The sequence below is a fragment of the Saimiri boliviensis genome, chromosome 2 (genome assembly GCF_048565385.1).
Source record: "Saimiri boliviensis isolate mSaiBol1 chromosome 2, mSaiBol1.pri, whole genome shotgun sequence".
NCBI lineage: Eukaryota > Metazoa > Chordata > Mammalia > Primates > Cebidae > Saimiri > Saimiri boliviensis.
The window spans coordinates 209345292-209369353 of record NC_133450.1 but is presented as its reverse complement, the minus strand read 5'-3'; the positions used below and the strand labels follow the sequence as shown (position 1 = coordinate 209369353).

The 24062-nt window shown below is 40.4% G+C and overlaps 1 protein-coding gene across 9 annotated transcripts in view; it reads left to right on the top strand.

Moving 5' to 3' along the window:
* The window catches only part of ASTN2 (astrotactin 2), a 959402-nt gene that overhangs the window by 745260 nt on the left and 190080 nt on the right, over nucleotides 1-24062 (top strand). For all 9 annotated transcript variants that reach the window (XM_074395240.1, XM_074395241.1, XM_003925189.4 and 6 more), the window contains one exon: nucleotides 5072-5337. In XM_074395240.1, the coding sequence (XP_074251341.1) occupies nucleotides 5072-5337 (266 nt within the window). The remainder of the gene's footprint in view (nucleotides 1-5071; nucleotides 5338-24062) is intronic.

Below are 24062 nucleotides of genomic sequence, written 5' to 3'. Positions count from 1 at the left end.
GCGCCCTGCACCGTTGCCGAATACTGAACAAACATCCGTGCAGCTTTGGCTCTCCCAGAAGCCCTTAGTCTGATGCTTTGTTTTGTTTTCTGGTTGAGGGCAAGCGGTGCCATCACCTCCTGCCGAAACGCCCTGGCTGCCCTCCCAACAAGAAGTTGTCACTTCAACTGAGGCTTTTTTTTTTTTTTTTTTTGGTGGCAACAAAATAATACCCAGCAGGAATTTGGGAGGAGAAAAAAGAGAGTTCAGTTGGCAGAATTTCTCAAATGAATGGGTTGTAGTGTCATTGGAACTGAATTGGGCTTGAAACCAGACATGATCCTATTTTGGAAGCATTGTTCAGAGGGATGGGAAATGTGAACAGAGGATAAGTCTCTTCAAAAATGTTTTTTCCTTGGCCTGTTAAAGACACCGTATTTTAACCTAACTCTCCCATTCACCTAATGGCAAGGGCCTACAAAAAAACGTAGAGAGTGTCAGAGCGACTGGAAAAATGCTCAGCTATTCACCTGTTGATCTTTTGATTAGAGCACTAATTTTACTTTGAGAAGAGGTTGTGTATTGACTATAATCATTTATTAGTTACCATCCTTGTAATTTACCAATTCCAGCTCTTAGGTTCATTGTTGCTTGGATAAGGCAGCGTGGGGTATATATGTTTACTATATATTTAACAAATATTTATAATACTTTTGAAAGCCTGCTGTGTTCCAGGTACTATGTAAGATGGATATGAGATCAGCAAAATTGATGTTGTCTTTTCCTTTATGTAGTTTACAATCTCGGGGCAATAATAGGTGATACAGAGAACAGGATTCTATGAGGATCTGTAATATGAAACCTTAATAGGTCTGGTGCAGTGGCTCATGTCTGTAATCCCAGCACTTTGGGAGGCTGAGGTGGGCGGATTGCTTGAGCCCAGGAGTTCAAGACCAGCCTGGAAAATGTAGTGAAATGCTGTCTCTACTGAAAATACACACACACACACACACACACACACACACACACACACGCAAAACAAGAAAACATTAGCCAGGCAATGTTGGCAAATGTCTGTGGTCCCAGTACTTGAGAGACTGCGGTGGGAGGACTGCTTAAGCCCAGGAGGCAGAGATTGCATTGAGCTGAGATTGTGCCACTAGACTTCAACCCAAGTGATAGAGTGAGACCCTGTATCAAAATAATACATAAATAAATAAATAAAAATCTTAGTCTACATTAGTGGCATGAGGATTTCAGGGAAGGCTTTTCTGAGGAACTAACACTAGACCTGAGACCTGAAGGATGAGTGTAAGTTAGCCTGGAAAAGGCCGAGGATGGGGCGGGGGAAAGAATTCTGTGTGGAGAGAAAGCATGTGCCAGGATTGAGAGAGGGAGAGGGTATATGCAAGGAATTTAGACATTGTAGCTGAACTAGAAGGAACAGAATAAGAGATCCAACTAGAGAGGCAGCGTGTTGTCTGGATCCCATGTTTTCTATGTGCTGTCTTAAGGATTTTGTACTTTAACCTAAGAGTAGTGAAGTGCAATGGAAGAGTTTTAAGCAGGAGAGGAATATAAGGTTTGTCTTTTGGATAGCTGACTTTAGCCACAGGATAAGGTTGAATCAGAAGCAATTAGCTTTTGCAATTGTAATGTCTACAGAAGAATAATTAATGGAATGGCTAAAGGTATTTCATCGTAACTCTCATCTACATCATAACTTAGGCATGATACAATCTCTAAGAAAAGGATTCCTGTTAATACAAGTGTGTGAGACTTAGAAATAAATCCCTTTTCTTATTTTGGTTATAGGTTTCAATGGGGTTGGACCAGATTATAGCCCTCCTTTGGCAAAACTAACCCTTAAATTCAGCTGTAAATTCTATACTGCTACTGTGGTGCAGTTTTCAGTCAAGATTGTGGGCTTTTAGCTGCACTGATAGGAATGATAGATTTAAAAAGCTGAAGATTTATTGAACAGAAGCAGACTAGCAGAGGTCTATAGATTATTCTGTTGTTAAATTGATAGTTATATCTTTAACTCAATGACTATGAATGTTTGATCAAGGGAATTTTTACTCTTAGCACCAAGTTATGTTTCTTCTCAATGAAATTATGTGCATATAGCAATGTGCTATGAGGGAGATACCATCTGTGTTTTAAAATATGAGGTAACATGAGATAGTGGTTTAAATTATGCGCTGGTTATTAGAAGACTGGGGTTGTATGCTGAAAGGATCACCAACTCACTGCGTGACCTTGAAAAGTCATTTTCCTTCTTTGCGACATACTTTTCTGTAAAATGTAAAGATGTGTACTAGATCAGCATAAAAATGTGTTCTTTTGATAGTTTTTGAAATCCATTTTATGAAGAAAAGATGTCCCTCCCTATTTTTTTCTCCCTGGAGATTCACAATCTAAGTATATTGATGGTGCATTTGATTCCATAATTTTTACTTTACCTAATCCATCATACTTCCATCTTCCTGTGTGGTTGGATCCTTTCTTTGAAACTTAGTTTCTCCATCTATCAACTGCATCAAGAGCAGGGGTTCCCAAACTTTTTCTGTAAAGGGCAAGGTAGTTAATATTTTTAGGCTTTGTTATTAGAATCTTTGTTATAACTACTCAATTCTGCTGTTGTGGCTATTCACAATAAATACATGAATGGGGGTGGTTGTGTTCCAATAAAACTTTATTTACACAAGCTGGAAGGGGACTGGATTTGGCCCATGGGCCATAGTTTGTTGACCTAGGCCAGAGTGTGGGCTAATAAGTCCCTAGTGTCCTCATTGCTCTGACTCTGTCTTGACCTTCTCCCCAAACAGCTATTCTCTCCCAAGTTTGAAGTCATCTTTCCTCCAAACTATCCCTCTGGTCTACAAATAGTCATCATCATCTTCTTATTTTGAAAGATGTGGATATAAGACTGTCTCTAGCTGCTGGGATGCCTTCTTTACACCCTTGTTTTGTTTGTCTTAGTAACTACTCTTCTGTAATCCCTGTGAAGGATTGGTTAACTGGAATTTTCCTTGTCTTCCTCCCCCAGAGCCTTTGATCTGATGCTCATGAGCATTTGCTTACAGCCAGACAGAAAAGGTGGAGGCCAGATCCCAGGCCTGAGGGCCCAGAGAGTAATGAATGAAGCCTGCGTTTATTTGTATTTCTAATTGGCAAATCCATTTCCAGATCAGCTACATGCCACTACAAGCCAAGAACAAGAGCAAGAGACAACTCTCCTTTTTCTCTCCGACATCAGGGCCCAGGACCCCTGTTTCCACTGAGGCAGGAGCTTGCCTTGACATTACCAGGCTTCTTTGAAGTTGCCAGATGGATTAAGCTCTCAGTATAAAATCATCATGTTTTTCCACTCAGATTCTACACTGCACATCTGTGAGGACACCATTCACATAGTCTGATGTGAAATGACCCTCTGTTTTGTACAAATCACTTTGCTTCTTCAAGTTTTGATATAGCCGTAGAACCCTGTATTTTTACAAAATCTTGTATAGAAGGCCAGTCTATAAAAGAACTGAAAGTGAAACTGCTCAGTTTGAAACTGAGATGAGAGTTTAGAACCCTGCCTGCTCAGTTTCCCTCTTTTTCTATATCATCAATTGCTGTGATGCTTCATAGGGTCCCTAGGATTCCTCAGAAGAGTTTTGGAGTCTCTAGACTAGATCATTAATACAGTTCTAGCCATCCAGAGTTCTATAATCTCTCTCTTTGACTGAGCATCAAATACATCCCTTGCACCATGTTCAGCACTAAAAGGTGGGTGGGAATGGGAGCCATGGCCTCTGGTCTCCAAGAGTTGATAATATTATTGTAGAGATCAGCAGAAAATGGGAAGGGAAAATGAACTTAAATAAGATATCTTAAGTAGAAACACTTACTCGGAAAAGGGGCTGGGGCAATAAAGAATGACTTCCTGAAGAGAGTGACATTGGAATGCAGCACCGATGGAGAGGCAGAAGGGAAAAGCAGCACAGAGTGAGCAAAAGCACAAAGGTGGAAAATACTGGTTTATAGATCAAGACAGATGGCATAGAATGAAGTGTGTATAAGTCAGATCTCAGTGTGCACATGAAAAAAGAGGCAGGAAGAGTGTGAACAAGGGAACAGGTGAGCACACACAAAAAAGGAAAAAATAATGTCTTTTCCGGACGGTCCTACCTCCATCTATCTCATTTGCTATTCATAACCAATTTCATTGGTATTGTTAACCCCATTTCTCAGAATGTATCACTGGAGTTGCCTGGATATTGAGATTTTCCCAAGGTTGCAGAGGTATTTTCAAGCAGAACTGAGATTTCAAGTGAAGTTGTCTTGACCCAAAGCTTGTATTTTCCTTGTAATATTGGGCTGCATGGAAAATATAGGACTGGTTATAAATTTTAAAGAAAGGACATACTTTGTGTAAGTTGAGAGTAGACAGAAAGGAATTTTTGATTGGGTAAAAAATATCTTTGAATATTTATATCTTGAAAAATTATTGAATAATAATCTAGTCCAACCTACAAACTTTATTTTATTTATGTATGTATTTATTATTTATTTATTTTGAGATGGAGTATTGCTCTGTTGCCCAGGCTGGAGTACAGTGGTGCACCTCACTGCAACCTCTGCCTCCCAGGTTCAGGTAATTCTCCTGCCTCAGCCTCCCAAGTAGCTGAGATTACAGGTATGCACCACCGTGCCCAGCTAAGGTTTTTGTATTTTTAGTAGAGATGGGATTTTGCCATGTTGGCCGGGCTGGTCTCAAACTCTACCTTCGGTGATCCACCTGTCTCAGCATCCCAAAGTACTAGGATTACTGGGCCTGGCCCCAACTTTAAATATGGGGAAAATGAGGGCCAGACAAAGCAAGTGGATGTTTCATGTAAGTGGTAGGACAATACGCCATTCTGGTCTTTGAACCCCCAGTCCAGCAGTCTTTCTAAGACATCATGAATAAATCACTCTATCATCTTTTTGCCTCTTCAGTGGATACCAGCTTCTTAGCATCTGTACTTTATGAATTCAAGAGTCTGGCCTTTTGAGCAGTCCTGAATTTACCTTTCCCTCTTCCTGTTTTGTGCCTCTCCAGAGACCACAGAGCTGGGCAGCAAGAAGGAACTCAAGTCCATGCCCTTCATCACCTACCTCTCAGGTTTGCTGACAGCCCAGATGCTGTCAGATGACCAGCTCATTTCAGGTGTGGAGATTCGCTGTGAGGAGAAGGGGCGCTGTCCATCTACCTGTCACCTTTGCCGCCGGCCAGGCAAGGAGCAGCTGAGCCCCACACCAGTGCTGCTGGAAATCAACCGTGTGGTGCCACTTTATACCCTCATCCAAGACAACGGCACAAAGGAGGTGAGGTCACCTGGCCCAGCCACTCAGTCAAACTTGACCAACCCTTCTACCTCCTGCCCTTGTGGACCCTTTGTCCATGGGGATGGTCATCATGATCATCATCATATCTCATTATGGTGATTACTCGCATTTATTGATTCCTTACCATGTTCTAAGTACTTACATAGTTTGACAATACTGGTTTCTAGAAACAGTAAACCCTTAAATCTCAGTGGCTTAATACAATCAACGTTATTTATTTTGTTTATGCAGCATCCCAAATAAATGTTTTGATTGGTGAGTGGCTTTATGAGAGGTAGAGCAGGCTGACCACCGTGGTTCATGCCTATAATCTCAACACTTTGGGAGGCTGAGGCAGGTGGATCACCTGAGGTCAGGAGTTCCATACTAGCCTGGCCAACATGGTGAAACCTGTCTCTACTAAAAATACAAAAATTAGTCAGGTGTGGTGGCAGGCATCTGCAATCCCAGTTACTTGGGAGGCTGAGGGAGGAGAATTGCTTGAACCTTGGAAGCAGAGGTTGCAGTGAGTCGAGATCGCACCATTGCGCTCCAGCCTGGGTGACAGAAGAGAAACTTGACCTCAAAAAAAAGAAAAGAGGAAAGAAAAGAAAGAATTAGTGCAGGGATTCAGCCTATTCCTTGTGCTGCATTAACCTGATGCTTCTACAGCTGCTGTGGAAGAAGAAATAACGGGGAGGGTTGCACATCAAAGGTTTAAATAGACCAAGCCTGAAAGTGGTAAGTTTCATTTCACCTCCCATTCCATTCATTGGAACTCAGCCATTGTCCATACCTGCCTGAAATGAAGACAGGAAAATGGATTTTAGCTGTGTGACTAGAAGACATGGGTTTGGTGAAAACCTACGAGTGTCTACCTCAATACAATACTTGAATTATCTTATTTATTCTGCCCTCCAAATCTGTGATTTCCTTAAATATATTGGTTTGAGTCATGTGAAATGGCTGACATTTGGCCATTTTTTACTTATAAAATAGCAATTTCATATGGTTCATCTTAATATCATACCCATTTTACAGCTGAGGAAACCTCAAAGATGTTAAGTGATTTATTCAAAGTTGGTCCACTCCAGAGTTTATATGCTTAGCCGTGAAATTATTGCTCCTCTTTTTCTCTTTGGTTCTCTCATTTTAAATTACAGAATGTCAAGGCTTGAGGGGACCATATGAATTATTGGTTCACTGTTTTGCAAACTTACCTTTATAAAACACTTTCCAAATGCAATCTTTCTGGAACCTCAGTCCATAAAATCAGGAATAGTGATGCCACTGTTTCACTGAGGCAGAGGAAGGTAGATAAAGCATCTTTCATTTGATCCCTGCTCCTTCCTGTATAGCAGCTCCCAGACAGCCGTGGGCCTCCATGGGTAGACTACTGACTAAGTTTAGTAGAACTCTATGGATCATTGTCCCTCCCACAGCAGCATTCTGGGCTAAGTGCTGGAAGGTATTGAGTGGTCATACAGAGCTTCATAGAGGAAAGAGAAGGCATGGGAGTAAGGAGGTGGGGAAAGTGTCAGGTAGATGACCTAAGGAAGAAAAGAACATGGTCTGCTCTACAAAGACCAAAAAAAAAAAAAAAAAAAAAAAAAAAAAAAACACCCCATGACTAAGACCAAGGATGGAGGGAGAAACAAAATGAGGTCTGATCATTTAGGGAGAAACAAAATGAGGTCTGATCATTTAGGATATTGTAAGTCATGTTGTGGAATATGGACCGTATCCTGAAGGCCATGAGATGACGGTGATGCATGATTATTAGCAGAAGGCTGTTGGATTAGATCATGTGGCAGAGGGAGGCCTCTGTAAAAACCCCAAATTCCCATCCATGAGACAACAGTGAAATAAAGCATGGGATATATTTTTGATAGATTATGCTACAGTAACCAAAATGAATAAGCCATAGTGATACCTGTCCATATGAAATGAATGAACATATTATTAACTGAAGAAAGTAAGTCCCAAAGATTTTATATAGCACAACACCCTTTCCTTCCTTCTTTAAGTTAAAGCACACCCACACCTCAAATATACTACCTTTTAGGAATAAATACAGATGCAATGACATGATTTAAAAAGGGAAGCAAGGAAGTGATGAACATAGGAGTCAGGATGATGGTAATCTTGAGTCAGGAAAAGTAAGGTAATGGCATGAGGAAGCATATGTTTCATGTAAGTATTAAGTTCCTAGCTGGTATTTGTTTGTTTGTTGTGACTGAGGCTCACTCTGTTATCCAGGCTAGAGTGCAGTGGTGTGATCTCAGCTCACTGCAACCTCTGCCTCCTGAGTACAAGCAATTCTCCTGCCTCAGCCTCCCGAGTAGCCGGGATTACAGGTGCCCATCACCATACCCAGCTAATTTGTATATTTTTAGTAGAGATGGCGTTTCACCACGATGGCCAGGATGGTCTCTAACTCCTGATCTCAAACGATCCGCCCACCTCAGCCTCCCAAAGCTCTGGAATTACAGACATGAGCCACCATGCCCAGCCCCTAGCTGATATTTTTGGTGGTAGATTTGTGAGAGTTCATTAAAGTTTAAAAAATTATTAAAACTAGCTAACTGAACAAATAAATTCAGCCTACCCATGCATGGCTCAACAATGAGCTTCAGTCCTAAACTGAACATTGCAAATAATCTAATTCTGTGCATCAGTGGTCCCCAAACTAAAACCAACAATAAAATACATATGTGCATATCTCCCCAATTCCAACTGTAGGGTCAGAATAGACTCTGAGATTGGAAGAGTACAATCGAAGAGATCCATGAGGAGGCTGTTGCAGATCACAATAAATAGCAAGAATGGGACTGGGGTAGTGGTTCATGCCTATAATCCCAGCACTTTGGGATGCTGAGGTGGGAGGATACCTTGAGCCAGTGGATTCAAGACCAGCCTGGGGAATACGAGAACCCCATTTCTTAAAAAAAAAAAAAAAAAAAATAAGAATTAAAAAATAGCTTGGCATATTGGTACACACCTGTCATCCCAGCAACTTGGGAGGCTGAGCGGGTAGGATCACTTGAACACATCAAGCACTCAAGGAGGAGGTCAAAGCTGCAGTGAGATGTGATTGCACCATTGCACTTCAGCCTGGGCAATAGAGTGAAACACTGTCTCCAAAACATTAATAAATAAAAATAACTAGTGGTTCAATGAGTGATGTATCAGTGAAGATGTAGCTGTCTATGACTGGCCTTCCAGGACTTGATGAATGAGCCTATGAATTTCCCTGTTTACTGCTCTGTGAACTAGCCCCAGTCACGGGCTTTCTGGGCCACACTGTACTCATCTGCAATGTAGCACACTACAAGCCAAGCCACGGGACTTTTGCAATGTGTTCTTGGCACATGCATAGCAGTAGAGAGGCTGGTGCTGCCTTTCTTCTTTGCAAAGGAGCCGGATTCCCCTATGTCTGAATTCCATGCCAGATTCCCTCAGCATCATTGAATTATTCAATTTATTGGAAATCCAGTGAAGTCTTTTTGAGGCCAATTAGTGGTGTGCGATCAGAGAATCCCATGAGTGTGAAAGTGGTCACTAGATGTCACTGTTCTCCTTGCAGGAGATGTGTAGAGCAGGAAATGCTAATCATTAATTTATTAAGTATCTCTGAGACCCCACTGTATGCTAAGACTGCATTATACCCAGAAGAGTGAATGGTATGACAAGTGGATGTGATCTTTATCTTTATGGAGTTCACAGAGTAATGGAGAAGACAGATATTAACGAAACAATCACATGAGTAAGAGTCAAGACTGTACAGAGTACTAGGCTGGTGGGTTGCATTCATGTTATCAAGGGGCCTTGTGCAGTCAGAGAAGGCTTTCTTAAGGAAGTGACATGTAAAGTGAGCTTTTCGGGGCCAAGTGCATAAAATGAATGTGGGGGCCTGGGTTTCAGAAAGGAGGAGGTGAATGAGAACATTTCTGATAGAATGCCCAACATCTACAAAGACCTGAAGAATGAACAAATGTGACATGAATTTGAGGAAGAGAATGAAAACCAGCGTGGCTGGAGCTAAGACTGGGAGAAAACACCATGGAGAATGCTGAAGAGAAATCAGGCAGAGCTGTACAACGTGGGGTGAGGAGCTTAGTCCCAGAGCAGTGGGGAAGCCAGTAGAGGTTAGAATAAACAGACAGGCATGGCACTGTCCTTTCACTTCCAGTCTCTTTTCCTCTTAGTGATCCTTGCAAAGAAATGTTAGAGCTGAAGGACTATAGGTGGCTTCCTCCAAGTCTCCAGCTTCTTTTCTCCCTCCCCAAATGCAAATGAAAGGCCTATTTAAGATGTCATGGCAGCCTAGGGGCTGGAGTGCTTTAGACATTTCCAAGGGAGCCAGGTTGCAGTGGGAATGAGTGGGACAGTCCCACTGCAGGTCTGGAAATGATCCTGAAGGAGGGGAATATGGCCATAAAACAAAGCTGATGGGAAGAAAAAGCAGCTACTCTCGTTTTGTTCATAATTTGTTTCTCCAGCTCTGCCTCAAACTCTCATCGCCCCTCCTCCCATGACTTTTCCATCTCTCTATCATCTCTACAGGCCACGTGGATACAACAAGACACTAGAGAGCCTTTACCTGTAATTGAGGGGTCTGGGCTTTAACACTGAGTCATAGCAAGACATACGGGCAAGTTGTTTTACCTTTCTGATACTTTCTCTTCCTACCTCAAAACAAACAGATAAGTTGGGTCCGTTTCTTTCTGTGTTTCCTGCAAGACACTTTACATCGAAGCAGATAGTAGAGACTCTTTGCTCCACTGGCTTGGGTTGGGATCTTTCCTCAATCCCCATTCACTGTGTGATGCTGAATGGTGGCTTTATACCTCAGTTTCCATATTTGTAAAGTGTGGTCTCACAATCCGTACTTCATGGGAATCAAAAGAGATAATGAATGCGTAATGTCCAGGATGAAATCACTTAACAAAGACAGATGTTATCTAAGATAGTGATAGAAATGTTTATTTAAAATGGCTCTTTTCTTTTTCTATGTTTCCTTTGGTAACTCCTCTTCTAGGTAGTACTTGAAAACTTTGCTGGTGCCTGAAGTGCTGGAAACATGGCATTTTAGTATAGGATTCATATTTTGTATGGGAAAGGCCATTGTCTAACCCAAAGGGCACTTTACAAATGGAGGGATCTCAGGAGTATTTTCTCACTTTATTAACATTGCTGGAACTCATACTCTGTCAGCAATGGCTATCATAGCTCATTCTAATGCAGAATGGAAGTTCCTCTATATAAGAACCCCTGACCCCTGGAGTAGAGGCTCTGAGTAAAATCCTGAGCCCTATTTTATGGCACAGTTGGGGACTAACAGAGAGAGGATATGACATGCCTGAGGTTTGTGGGGTATTTTTGCCCTCTGATTCTGGACCAAGGTATGCTCTGGTTGGCCATGGGGACCACTGGGCATTAGCTCCTTGAGAAGTTGGGGGCTTCTTGGGTATATTCCAGTAAATGCATGGGAAAGGATGATGCCTTCTGCCTAAGCTGGAAAGGAGCCCTTGAGTATATTTTGTGCTGTGGTTTTGAACAAGACAAGCAGGAAAAAACTCTTTATGATGGAGAATATGATTAATGCATAAATCCCCTCCCTCCACCTGTTAAACGGTTCTTACACGGCCCAAAGCCACAGAGCTTGGCTCAGCACAACAGGTGCTTAAATGTTCAAGACTTTGTGCGGTTGTTCACTTAGCTTCTGGGTGAAAGAGAGTCTTCCAAGTGGAGGAGGCAGAGGAGCGGCATTGTGAAGAGCCAGACAGAGTTGGATTTGAATCCCTTCTCTGCCATTTACTGTCTATGTGACCTGACTTTTACTCATTTGTAAAGTAGGCAATCTAGTATTTATTCCTTTTCATCTCAGGGTTGAGAGTTTCCTTTGGGAAAACTAGAAAATGGAGACACCAGGAATCTCAACTAGGCTCTGTCCTTGATTATTATACGGCATTGAACATGCTTCTACTCTCTAGGTCTCCTGTTCTTTATCTGTATGTTGAGAAAAGCAGGCTAACTTCATCCAAGGTCCCCTTTGGCACTGTGATAAGGTCAAATCTAACTTCTGCCCAGAATATAAAGCAAATATTTTGAGGTTGGAAGAGGCATCCTGTGACCTGAAATTTGTTTCCCATCCAGAGGCAATGCCAGTTTTACTTCTTAAATTTAATACTGGGAAGAGAAAGATATACGTATCTTGCACTCCATCCCAGGGGCACACAATGACACAGCATTTATGAGCAGAGAGGGCCGTTAAAATCATACCCTGTTTATTTTACAAATCAACCTCTTTATTTTACAGACAGTAAAACCAAGAACAGAGTTGAGGACTGACTTTTTTCAGGTCACACAGCCAAGGCTGAATTTGAAGTAAGACATGACTTTAACCCTTGGAAATATCTTTTATTTTTCCAAGGCTCAGTTTTCTTATCTGGGAAATGGGTGATGGTAACTTTCCCCACAGATGTCTGTAGAGAAATTAAGAGACTTTTAGGGTTTTGAAGGCTGTAAAATACCCTGTAGATCTGAAAGGTTCTTTCTAGCCCTCGAGTTTTCTGACTTCCAATACTGTGAGCATTTTCTGTTCCTGCTGCCCTGGGAAGAGTCATGTGTGATTTTGGTCTTGTGGTTGTCTGACCTTCCAGCAGATCCTTTCTCTCTGCCAGAAAAGCTTGTATGTTTCATTTCCACTTTTTGGCTCAAACTGAGAATTCCAAATGACTACTCTTTGAAGAGAAATTAACAGCCAAGCCTCATCCCCTCCCCCAGTTATTGCCACTACCCACCATCACTACAACCATGACCACTACCACCGTCACTACACTACACCACTGCTATCACTACCAGCATCACCCTCACTATAGCCCTGTCACTACAATTACCTTGCATTGGTTGTCTTCTGTGTGCCAGACACCGTGTTAGAAAATGTGCTATAGAGAGGAACAAGACACAGACTGTGCCTTCAAGGAGCTCACAGTCTAGTGACAAAGACACATATGCCACTATAATTACTTACATGTGCTACACAAACGCATGATTTATTTTTTGGATAGTGCAATAGACATTCCAACAGTGTTAGAAGAGAGAAAGAAACTCTGAGGGGGCGAATCTGGAAAAGATTTTTGAAGAAGGGTAGGTGGATATGGGCACACCGTAGAACTGCAAAGCAAGTGTTTTGCTGATGAAAATGATGATATCCACCAAATACATATATATGTACTAAGTGCCAAAAACTGTGCTGAGGACTTTACATGCTTTATCTAATTTAATCATCCAACAGCGTTTGAGGGAAGTACTATGATTATCCTTGTCTAACAGACGAGGAGATGGTCTCCTTCAACCCAGAGAAGCTTGAACCCAGGTCTTAAAATTTCAAAGCTAGTCTAGACCAGAGTTGGAAAAATATGGCCCCTGGGCCACATCCAGTGTGCTTCCTATGTTTATAAATAAAGTCGGTGAAACATAGCCATATATATTAATTTACATATCTTCCATAACTGCTTTCCTGCCACAACAGCAGAGTTAAGTAGTGACTACAGAAAACAACATGGTGTGCAAAGCTCAAAATATTTACTTGCTAGTTCTTTACACGAAAGGTTTGCCAAACCCTGGTCTAGATAGACTAAGCAATATTGGAAAACTAAGGGACAGAAAAATGTGTCAAATTCTATGTGCCAAGCATGTAGAAGAATAAAACCTAACAATTATGGAGTGCCAGCTACATGCCTGGCATTTATAAAAGTGTTTCATGTCTATTAATATATGTTCTCTTACTTTGTCCCCCTACAACACAGTTGAAGTATTCACTATTATGCTTACTTTACAAATTAAAAAAAAAAACAAAAACAAAAACAAAACCTGAGACTTCACAGAGGTAAATAATTTACCTAAGATAACACAGTGAGTTGTGGGGTGAGAATTCAAACCCAGAATGTCTGAGTCCAGAGCTTTTATGTTCAGTCAGCCATTCTTGCAATAGGCTTGAAAGATTTGGTAGAAATAAAACTGGAAAAGTGATAGGCAGAAGGCTGCATTGTGGGCAACTTTGAATGCTATGTTTTAAAATTTGGGTGCTGTGCCAACCATAGGGAGCCCTTCAAGATTGTGGGTCAAGGGAGAGATGTAACTAGATTTGAGTCTTAGGGTAGCAACTGTAGTAACATTAGAAGACAAATTGCAGGGGCCAGGGCTAATTTTGTGACAAGAGTTATTAATTTTGGGTTTGGGGATCCCTGACTTTATAGGATCTTGGGATGCTCATCCCTAGAAAGTTTTTGCAGAATTTTACATTATTTGTATTTTTCTTCGAGAAAATAGATTCATGGCATCAGCCAATTTTCTAAATATTCTTGACTCAAATGTTGAAGAATACTAAACTGAGAGGGTCAGTGTCAGTTAGATGGGGGTATACGTATGAGATGGGTGAAGAGTGAGAATTCCATTTATCTCATTTGAACAAGAATTGACTATGGGCTAGACACTGTTCTGAGCACTTGGGATACCTCAAGGAGCAAAGCAGGCATTATGGCCTTAGAGTCTAGGAAATTAATTTCTACCGGAGTGTGTGTGAGAGAGACATGAAATAAGCAATCATCATAGTAAATAATATAGGATACTAAGAAGTACAGAAAAAAAGTAAAGCAGAATAAGAGAGGTCGAGTGCCTAGTGAGTATGGAGTTCTAGATCTCAGAATCTCAGAGTGTCTCAGTGGATTGAAATCACTTAAGGTGAGAATGGGTGAAGTGTTTGTTTAAAATGTAGTTTCCTGGTCTCTTCCTACTGATTCTGTTTTTGTTTTGCAGGTTGGGAGTCTTCATTTTCCCAACCTCCCCAGATAATTCTGGTACAAAATTAGCTTGAGAACCACTACCCAAAACCTGGTTCATATATATTTTTCAGTTTGAAATTCCTTCAGGGAATTCCTTGTTTGGGGATTAAGAAAGTCAGTACTTCCTATAATCTAGCTTAAATCTCTGTTATTATGGGTCAGTTCCTCTATCTTAGTGCATTCTGAGAAGGAAGTAAACCGGCCAAGAATCAGACTGTCAGGCAATCCTTGGCAACAGGGAAGATCAAAGAAAAGAGGGAGAAATAATCCACATATTACTCAACACACTCATGGTCAATTACAAAAGAGGAACTTAAGACTTGGCTTGCCTACCTGCAAAACTAGAAAACGTAGTTCTTTCATGGGACCAGAATTCTACCAGATTTAATTAAAAAATGCAAGATATACAGTCTTAGCAAATGCAAACATTTTTGCATGTCAGAGAAGAGAAATTCTATTTCCGTGAGACATTGAATTAGTTATTACATGCAATAAAAAAAAAAAAAAAAAAAGAGAATAGTAGAAAAGCTTTCCCTTGTCCTTTTAATAATAACAAACATTTACTGAGCGCTTCCACGGTGCCAGGAGCTTAGCTAAAGCACTTTACGTACTTGGCTTACTGAACCCTCTCATCAACTCCACATGGTGGGTGCTATTATTGTCCTTTTTTCCCCAACATGAAAAATGAGGCATGGAGAACCTAAATCACTTGTCTCAAGGTCTTACAAATAGGAACTTGGAGAGCCAGGATTTGACCTGAGCACCTGAGATTCTTCTCACTTTTCTATCTACTAGCTACCCTCCTTCAACTTTTAAATAAAAGTCTAATGCATACTAAAGAGAATGTCACTGCATTCAGTTACCTTCTCCAGCTACTGTCTCTTCATTTCTTAACTTAATGGCCAAAACTTTTGAAAAAGCAGGCATCTTTGTCTACAATGATTCACTTTGATTCTAGGGTTGGGTCCTACCATACAATAAAAGTATAGTAGCTTCTCATTTGAAATCCTTGCAGACCACTCTACTACATTTGCCACGAATTGCCTTCCCTTTCTTCTGACAGTATTTTCTATTTCCATTTTTGAAACCCTGAAACCAGGGAGTCATCCTTGATAACTCTTTCATTTCCACCTGCACCCATGCCCCCCAAAATATAACCCATTACAAGTCCTGTAGATTTACCTGCTTAAGAATTTCTCTAATATATTCACTTTTTCCCAAACTGATCCAAATATTGCCTGTACCATTTCAGTAGTCTTCTAATAACCCCTGCCTCTTTTAGTCCATCCATTTCTTTGCAGCCCGAGTGATATTTTCAAAACTAAAACTTGCACACTCACATCACTTTCCTGATTAAAACATTTAATGACTTCCAGTTGCTCTTAAGATAAAAACCAAAGTTCTTACCGTGCTGTACAGGGGCTGCTTGGACGAAAACCTTCTAGTTCCTTAAAATTCATCTTGTCTTCTTACTTCTCTTGCTTTTGTGCTCCAGCCAGAGTGATCTTCTAGTTTTGGAAATACTATGCTTTGTCCTACCAAAGAGACTTTGCAGATGCTAGTCCCTGTACTTGGAATGTATTTCTCTCCTTTTCTTCCTTCCAGTGAGTCAACTGTTACTCATTTATCAGATTGTTTCTAAATTTGATAAGATCCTCCTTGTTTATTTGTTCATTTACTTTCTTTGGTTTCTTTATCTTCATTCCGTAGCAGTTATCACACTTTCTTTTTTCTTTCTTTGTCTTTTTGTAAATCAAGACAAATTTCTTTGTCTTTTTAAAAATTATATATATATATTTTATTGCATTTTAGGTTTGGGGGTTCATGCGAAGAGCATGCAAGATTGTTGCATAGGTACATACATGGCAGTGTGGTATGCTTTTATTTTTTGAAATTGTTTGATTGATGCCTATGTCTCCTCCTCTTCCAAATTTTATTATTTTATGGTCATAACAGTTTATGAGGAAGAAACAGCAGGTAAACTCACAGATGGAAGGGATTATATAAGCATCCTGTCCAACCCTAGTCTATTTCTCGATTTCTTTCTTTGACGCCTTGCAAAAAGTTGTGGAGACTGTGTTTGAACAATCCCCGTTTTGAAATAGCTTGCTCAGTGACCCCTAAGCATCTGCTTTCCCTCACCAAGAGAACATCCTTTCTTATATTGAATCAAAATATTTTCCTATACATTAGGGGGTAAAATTCATGAAACCAGGTACTACACCAGCTTTTAGTCAGCCTTATGCCAGCTTATAGTAAAGTGCCTGATGCATAGTAGAAATTCAATAAATACACTTAAAATGAAAATAAATGATTGAATGAATGTGTGAAAAAAGGTCACTAGCTTGCATTGTCATGTGTTCATCGTGCTTTCTTTGGCTTCTTTCAATAGAACCATGAAGGTAGCACTGTTTATCTCCATTTCATAGATAAGGAAACTGAGACTCAGAGAGTGTAGCCAGCCATCATCTAAAGCCCCTAAGACTAGCAAATATCAGAGCCAGGTCCGGAATCCTTTTCCCAGCTGTCCAATGTCTGCTTATTTATCACACTGCTGTCATTTATCTGAGGGTGTCATCAAAGACTGCCCCAGCCAGGGCAGTCCTGGGCTTCCAGGAAGAGCGAGCTGCAGGCTCCATCCCTCTTGGAACTTAACCTTGTTCACAGCGACCTCTGCTTGGGTCATTAGGCAACTTCAGTCAACAGTGATGCTAAGGGCCCAGAGAGAATTCATAAACAATCCAACTCTCTCTCTTTCTATTTCTTCCTAATCTAAGAAGAAGAAAAAAGTCATTCCAGATGTGTCTCACAATTCACCAAGCATATGCAGTTGAAAGCAGCCTGAGTTTGTACTGTTACACAGATGGTCAGTCTGTGCAGTGCCTACTCTGGGCGACAGAGTTACATCATGCCTGGCATCTCTGAGCAAAAGGATTCCAGGCTATAAATGCATACCCTGGGAGGAGAGGAAGACCACAGATAACGTGGATTCTCCTTGGATCATGTGTGTCTTTTCATTTTTAGCTTCATTTCCAAATTATCCAATTTAGGGGAGGACTGTGAAATCCCAGGATCTGCTGCCCACTCCAAAATCAACTTAGTTCAAAAAAGTAGAACATATACAAAGGTAGAGAGAATATCATAATGAACTTGCATGTACCTATCACCTTCTAGTTTTAGTGATCAATCATGCCAATCCTGTGTTACCTCCTCTCACATCTACTTCTACACTGCCCTCATCATTTTAAAACACATCTCAAACGTGAGATTATTTCATGTGTAAATGTTAAAGTTCTTATCTCTTAAAGATAAACACTCAAAAGGTAACCATAATACCCTTACCAGGATTCCCAAATGAACAATAATTTCTCTGTATCATCAAACATCCAGTTATCATTCATGTTTATCAGATTGCCTTCTATCTTTGGTACCCATTTGTTTTTTCAAATCAGAAACTAAATAGGATCCACATTTGTAGTTGGCTGATAAGCAAATCTCTTCTAATATACATACCTTTCTTTTTATTCCTTGGGATATTTTATGGATAAAACGGGGTTGTTTGTGCTGTAGAGTTCCCCAAAAACCTGTATTTTGCTGATTGCATCCCCATGGTGTTATTTAATGTCCTCATCTGGCCTTATATTTCTTGTAACTGTGTATTTAGTTCTAGAGACTTGATCAGGATTGATTTTTTTTTTTTTTTTTTTTTTGGCAATTCCCCACAGCCAGTATTGAAAAACTTTGAGACAAAGGTGGTCTGTTAGAAAAACTTGAGTTTTTTACTCTAGTCATTGAACATTTGTCTTTCATGCTGGTCACATCTTTCATCAAACCCTGATTGTTTCCTTTCTCCTGTTAGTTACTTGTGGCAATGGACTTTGAGCCTTAAATTTCCTCACCTATGTTGTGGGTTTACTAATAATTCCTGATATCTGAGAATACTGTATTGAATGAAATGGGTATTAATATGTTTAGCGTTGGTGCCTAATAAGTGCTGAGTAAAGGCAAATTATTACTTATCATACTTTTGCTACTTTCTGCTTTTCCTCTTGTTCCTCCCTCTCTACATTTCTTTGTTTTATTTTGTGATCACAACAGTGCCTATGTGGAAGAAAGAAACAGAAGTGATTATACAGGCATCTAGGCCAACCCTTATGTATTACTTGATTCTTTTCTACTATATCCTGCAAGAGCTTCATTTTGAATACTCCTAGAATGGTTTGTTCAGTGACTAACTAAACATCCTGTTCCATCACTACTAGAATGTGTGTGTGTGTGTGTGTGTGTGTGTGTGTGTGTAGTGAGAGAGAGAGAGAGAGAGAGAGAGAGAGAGAGAGAGACAGGGTCTCACTCTGTCACCGAGACTAGAGTGCAGTGGCATGATCATTGCTCACTGCAACCTTGATCTCCCCAGCTCAAGTGATCATCCAATCTCAGCCTCCCAAGTAGATTGGACTGTAGGTAATGCCACCATGCTTGGATAATTTTTGTGTTTTTTGTAGAAATGGAGTTTTGCCATGTGTCCCATGTTTCCTTGTCTTGAACTGTTGGGCTCAAGTAATCTGCTAACCTTGACCTCCAAAAATGCTGGGAATACAGGCATGTGCTACCATGCCCAACCCCTTCTTTATATTGAATAAAAGTATTTTTCTATACATTTCTTATCCTTGTAGTTTCTAATTCTATTTATAAATACTATAGTGAGCAAGTTTTGCTGTTGAATTACTGGACAGAGCATATGTTTTGAAAGTAGAGAGATGAGGGTTTAAATACTACTTTTGTCACAAAAAATACTATATACATTTTGGGATGTTACTTAAATATTTAAGCTTTTGTTTTCTCATCAGTAAAATGAGATTAATATCTATCTTATAGAATTGTTTTGCAAATTCAGAGATAGTTTATGTAAGGTGCTTAGCAACACTGCCTTGCACTAGAAAAAGCTCAATAAAAGTTAATCCGGTCTCCAATTCTAAATAACTGTCTTTCAAGTCTTTGAAGACATTTTAGGTCTCAGTTGATTTTTTCTTCTCTCCTGGAAATTCTCAGTTCCCTCAACAGTTTTTTATCACATGGGTCTGAATCTTGGTGTAGATTCTGTCTTAGTCAATTTCTGCTAACACAATATTTGAAACTGGGAAATTTGTAAGGAAGTTTACTTTCTCATGGTTCTGGAGGCTGGAAAGTCCAAGATGAAGGTGCTGGAAGGATTGGTGTCCGGTGAGGGTTGCTCTCTGCTTCCGAGATGGCACCTTGGTGCTGCACACTTGGCAGGAGAGGAACATTGTGTCCTTACATGGCAGAAAGGATGGAAAGGCAGGGCAGAAGAATATTTGTTTTAACCTTGAGCCCTTTTATAAAGATGATAATCCTATTTATAAGAGTAGAGACCTCATGACTTAATAACCTCCCAGAGACTACTCCTCTTAATACTGTTGCATTGAGGATTAAGATTCAACGTGAATTTCGGGGGATATATCATGATTTAATCCACAGCCAGCTTAGTCTTATCCAGGCCATATTCATTATAAGCCTCTGAATGAACTCCAGTATGGAGTCTCATTCTGTTGCCCAGGTTGGAGTGCAGTGGCACAATCTCAGCTCACTGCAACCTTCACCTCCCAGGTTTAAATAATTCTCCTGCTGCAGCCTCCTGAGTAGCTGGGATTACAGGTGTCCACCACCATGCCTGGCTAATTTTTGTATATTTAGTAGAGACGGGGTTTCACCATGTTGGCCAGGCCAATTTCAAACTCCTGACCTCAGGTGATCCACCTGCATCAGCATCCCAAAGTGCTGGGATTACAGGAGTGAACCACCACACCCAGCCAGTCTAAGTACCTCTTAATGTATGGTATGTGATTTATGAAGAAAGAAGTTAGAAAGCACAGAGACTATTTCCGTTGCTTTAGAGTTAAGGATAGAAGCCAAATATCTTGCTTTCAAACTTTAAGATTTATCCTGGGTCACAATAGCTTCTATATTTAGTGCCATGTACATAGTAGGTATTAAAAACATAACTTTTGAGTGGCTAAAGGAGACTGAAGCTCAGAAGAGATCAGTATTACACAGCAGTTGGTTATGGATTTAAGATTTAAACCCATGTTTGTCTGGCTCCATAGCTTGTGGTGTCAGCATACAAACAATAGAGCCTTTGTCGTTACTGGCTTTTTCCGATACACTTTGTCATGGGCAAGCTATCATCAAATAGCCTTCCTTGGATTCTTGAGTTCCTTCTGTCACTTTCCACTTCATCTTTTTTTGACAATAAAACTTCTCGCTCCATTCTCACGTCTTATTTCTCAGCCCCTTGGAAACTGGGTTTTACTCCACCATCTAATCAAAGTTTTTGTCCCACAACTCAATAAAACCGTCTATTAGCTCAATTCAAAGCCGTTTTCTTAATGCTTTTTCATATATCTACTATCAAAAGAGTTTGGGCTTGGCATCTTCAACTTCAGCGTGCTCCAACCTGCATCTTTCTCAGAAATTATTGCTTATCTTCCAAAAATCAGAGGGAACACCAGGCAATTGAAGTATAACATAGTCTGTGCCTCAGGTAGGGTAGTACATGTTAGTGAAGCTCTTCCCATCCCTCTACAGCAGGCATCCCCAAACTTTTTACACAGGGGGCCAGTTCACTGTCCCTCAGACCGTTGGAGGGCTGCCACATACTGTGCTCCTCTCACTGACCACCAATGAAAGGGGTGCCCCTTCCTGAGGTGCAGCGGGGGGCTGGATAAATGGCCTCAGGGGGCCACATGCGGCCCGTGGGCCGTGGTTTGGGGGCGCCTGCTCTTCAGTGCTTCCCTGGTGGTTGTTTCTCATATGCGCAGGTACTCACTTTGAATAGAGCTGGAGAATATAGAGATACCGGTAACTTATAGGTATATAGATATAGGTATAAATATAGATAGATTTCTTTGCTTATGTTTTATATATCAGGAGAGCATTAATTTCATTCAAGGTGAACAGACTTACCAGTGAGATTTTGATATTTTAGGAGTTTTAGTGAGATGTCATAGAGAGAACCATGGTTTTAGAGTCAGCCAAATTTATATTTAAATTTCATATTTCATGCTTGCCTGTTGGATGGCATTGTACATTTGACTTAGCCTACTTGAGCTCCATTTTCTGAGATATAAGATGGGAATAGTAAGAGCACCCTACTTTGCAGGGTGACTCTGGATGTTATTTAAGATGATGGATATAAAGAAAAGGCAGTACATGAATCAGATAGACTTAGGTTTAAGCTCTCATTTTGCCACATACTATGGAGATATAATTTAGTTACTCATAATCTCAATGGAGGTGATAATAGTATTGAATTGTGAAATAAGACTATGCATGTAAAGCACTTAGCAATAGCTAGTATGATCAAACACTTGATCAATATTAGTTGTAGCTTCTTCTAACTTCCTTTTTTTTCTTAAGTCTTCCCCCTACTTCTTTTTCTTTTTCTCCTCATATACTCTTTCCTTGCTTCTAATTAAAGTATCCAATAGAGAGTAGACATATAATAAATAGTAATTGCCTTACCCTTAGGGATCCATTGATTCAAAAATCAAAAGGGCAATCAGTTCAAAGAGACAAGGAAAGTCATACTTTCCCAGAGGCAAAGATAATATCTCTGATAGCTGGATCCAGTGCCATATTGTTTTGTCAATAGAAATTATTGCAAAGAATAAAAATAATTCCAAGTGAGTGTGGATGTGCCTAGAATCTCTTTTGTCTGTAAATTAGCATGTCTAACAACTTTTTAAAAAATTATGTTGCTCATTAAGTAACTTTCATCTAGGGAATACCCAAGTTCAGGGTCTAGTCAATATTCACTTAATTGTCTGTAAATTAGCATGTCTAACAACTTTTTAAAAAATTATGTTGCTTATTAAGTAACTTTCATCTAGGGAATACACAAGTTCAGGGTCTAGTCAATATTCGCTTAATTATCAAATATATGTGGATATTTGTATAGATCTGACATCATTTTATGCACTTTATACATGATCCTTATACATTTCTAGTTGAGGTATATCTTAGTATATCCCCATTTTATATAGGCAGAAAGCCTTAGAGAGCTGAAGACAATTCCATCAGTTTGCTTAGTGCTAGCACTGGGATTTGAACCCGGGAGTCTGGTTCTAGTGACCATGGTCCTAAGCTCTATGTTCTACCATCCCTCTAGCATGTGTAACGTCTTTTCATGGGTTAAATGCTCTAGACTTTTCAGAGTCCCACTTGCCGTGATAGAAATATGACTACATTGAAGCTGATAAGAATCTACCCTTTCCAAACTTCCTCAGCCAAATTTACAAGGCTCCCTTTCAAAGGCCAAGGTAAACTCGGGATGGGTCTAGCTAGACTAAGCATGTCCCCTCCTGTCCTGTGACCTTTCTTTTCCTGCCCCCACTCAGAGTCCCATGGAAGCCCCACCAGCAGGAGAGGCTTCCTCCCTCAGTTGCCTCCTTAGGGACAATGGGTGTACTGGAAAAATGAAATCATCAGTGGCCACAGAAGAGAAATTGTGTAATTCCTTACTTAGGAACTTGCCATTAACTTAAGCTAGCATTTAGAGATGCAAACTCCACAATCTTGGACAAATCCTTTACTTGAAACTTTCCCACCTGCCTCTCATCTCCAGATGTTCTCACCACAGGAAAGAGGAGTTACTATATATCAAAGGACAGCAGACTTAGAAGACAGGTCTTGTCTCTTGGGTGGGACTGGAATCCTCAGTTAAAGGTTTCCCTTAGGAAAAATATGTGAGTTCCAGCCAGGTTTCCCCTTCCAGGTCTGGGCAGTCCAGGAGCAACGACTTGTAGGACACAGGCTGAAAAGGGCAACCATCCTCTGAAGAACATAAATTTGTATGAGGCTAACAAACCCTTGGCAGCTGAAGGTCACAGGTGCCTTGGGAAGATGACTCATGATTAGATGGATGAGGCTACTGATATGGCTGTGTCTTCTCCCTGGAGTTGTAACGATGTTTCCTATTGCTCATAATTGGTCTGCTATTCATCACTTTCACAATTGCTCTCAGCTCAGTGACAGGCAGGACAAATGATTTGGAGATAGTTTAGAACAATGTAAGCACAATCTATTGTCCTGATGACTGAGAAGGTCTACTAGGATCACGTTGATCATGCAACCAAACAGCTCCCAGTCCTCTTTCCTCACTTTATTACTCCTTCATGCAGCAGTCATTCATGCAAGAAACTTTTATGGAGTACCTACTTTGAGTCATACTTGTGGGAGGAGTTTTCGATAAAATAAGGCAAATAACTCACAGTAAGGAGGACAGACATATAAATAAATTATTTATTTCCTATAAGATAAGGCAAATAACTCACAGTAGGGAGGACAGACATATAAATAAATAATTCGGTAAAATGTGGTATGTTTACTCACAGACGTGTTGTCAAAGGTGCAGTAAGGACTTTCAATTCTGCCAGGAAATCAAGGAAGGGTTTTCAAAGAGGACTGAAGTTGTAGTGGGTCTTAAAGAATGAGTATGATTTGATTAAAAATGGAATAAAGGCATGATAGACTGGGGGAACCCATGTACAAAGATACAGTGGTGTAAACATTCGTTGCCTGCCTGATCCATGACAAGGGGTTCAATGTAGCTGGTATGTAGGACTGGGACAGACTATGGTGGTGGGATATGAGGCTAGAGAGGTTTTTCTGCATCACTTTGTGAAGGGCTGTGTGTGCCAGGCTAAGAAGAAGAATAGTTATTTTTTTCTTAGTCAAAACTCTTTAATTGTTTTGTTGTCTTTCTTTTTTGAAGTATAGAATACAGATGAGGTCTCACTATGTTGCTTAGATTGGTCAAATTCCTGACCTCAAGTGATCCTCCTAAGCCTCCTAATGTGC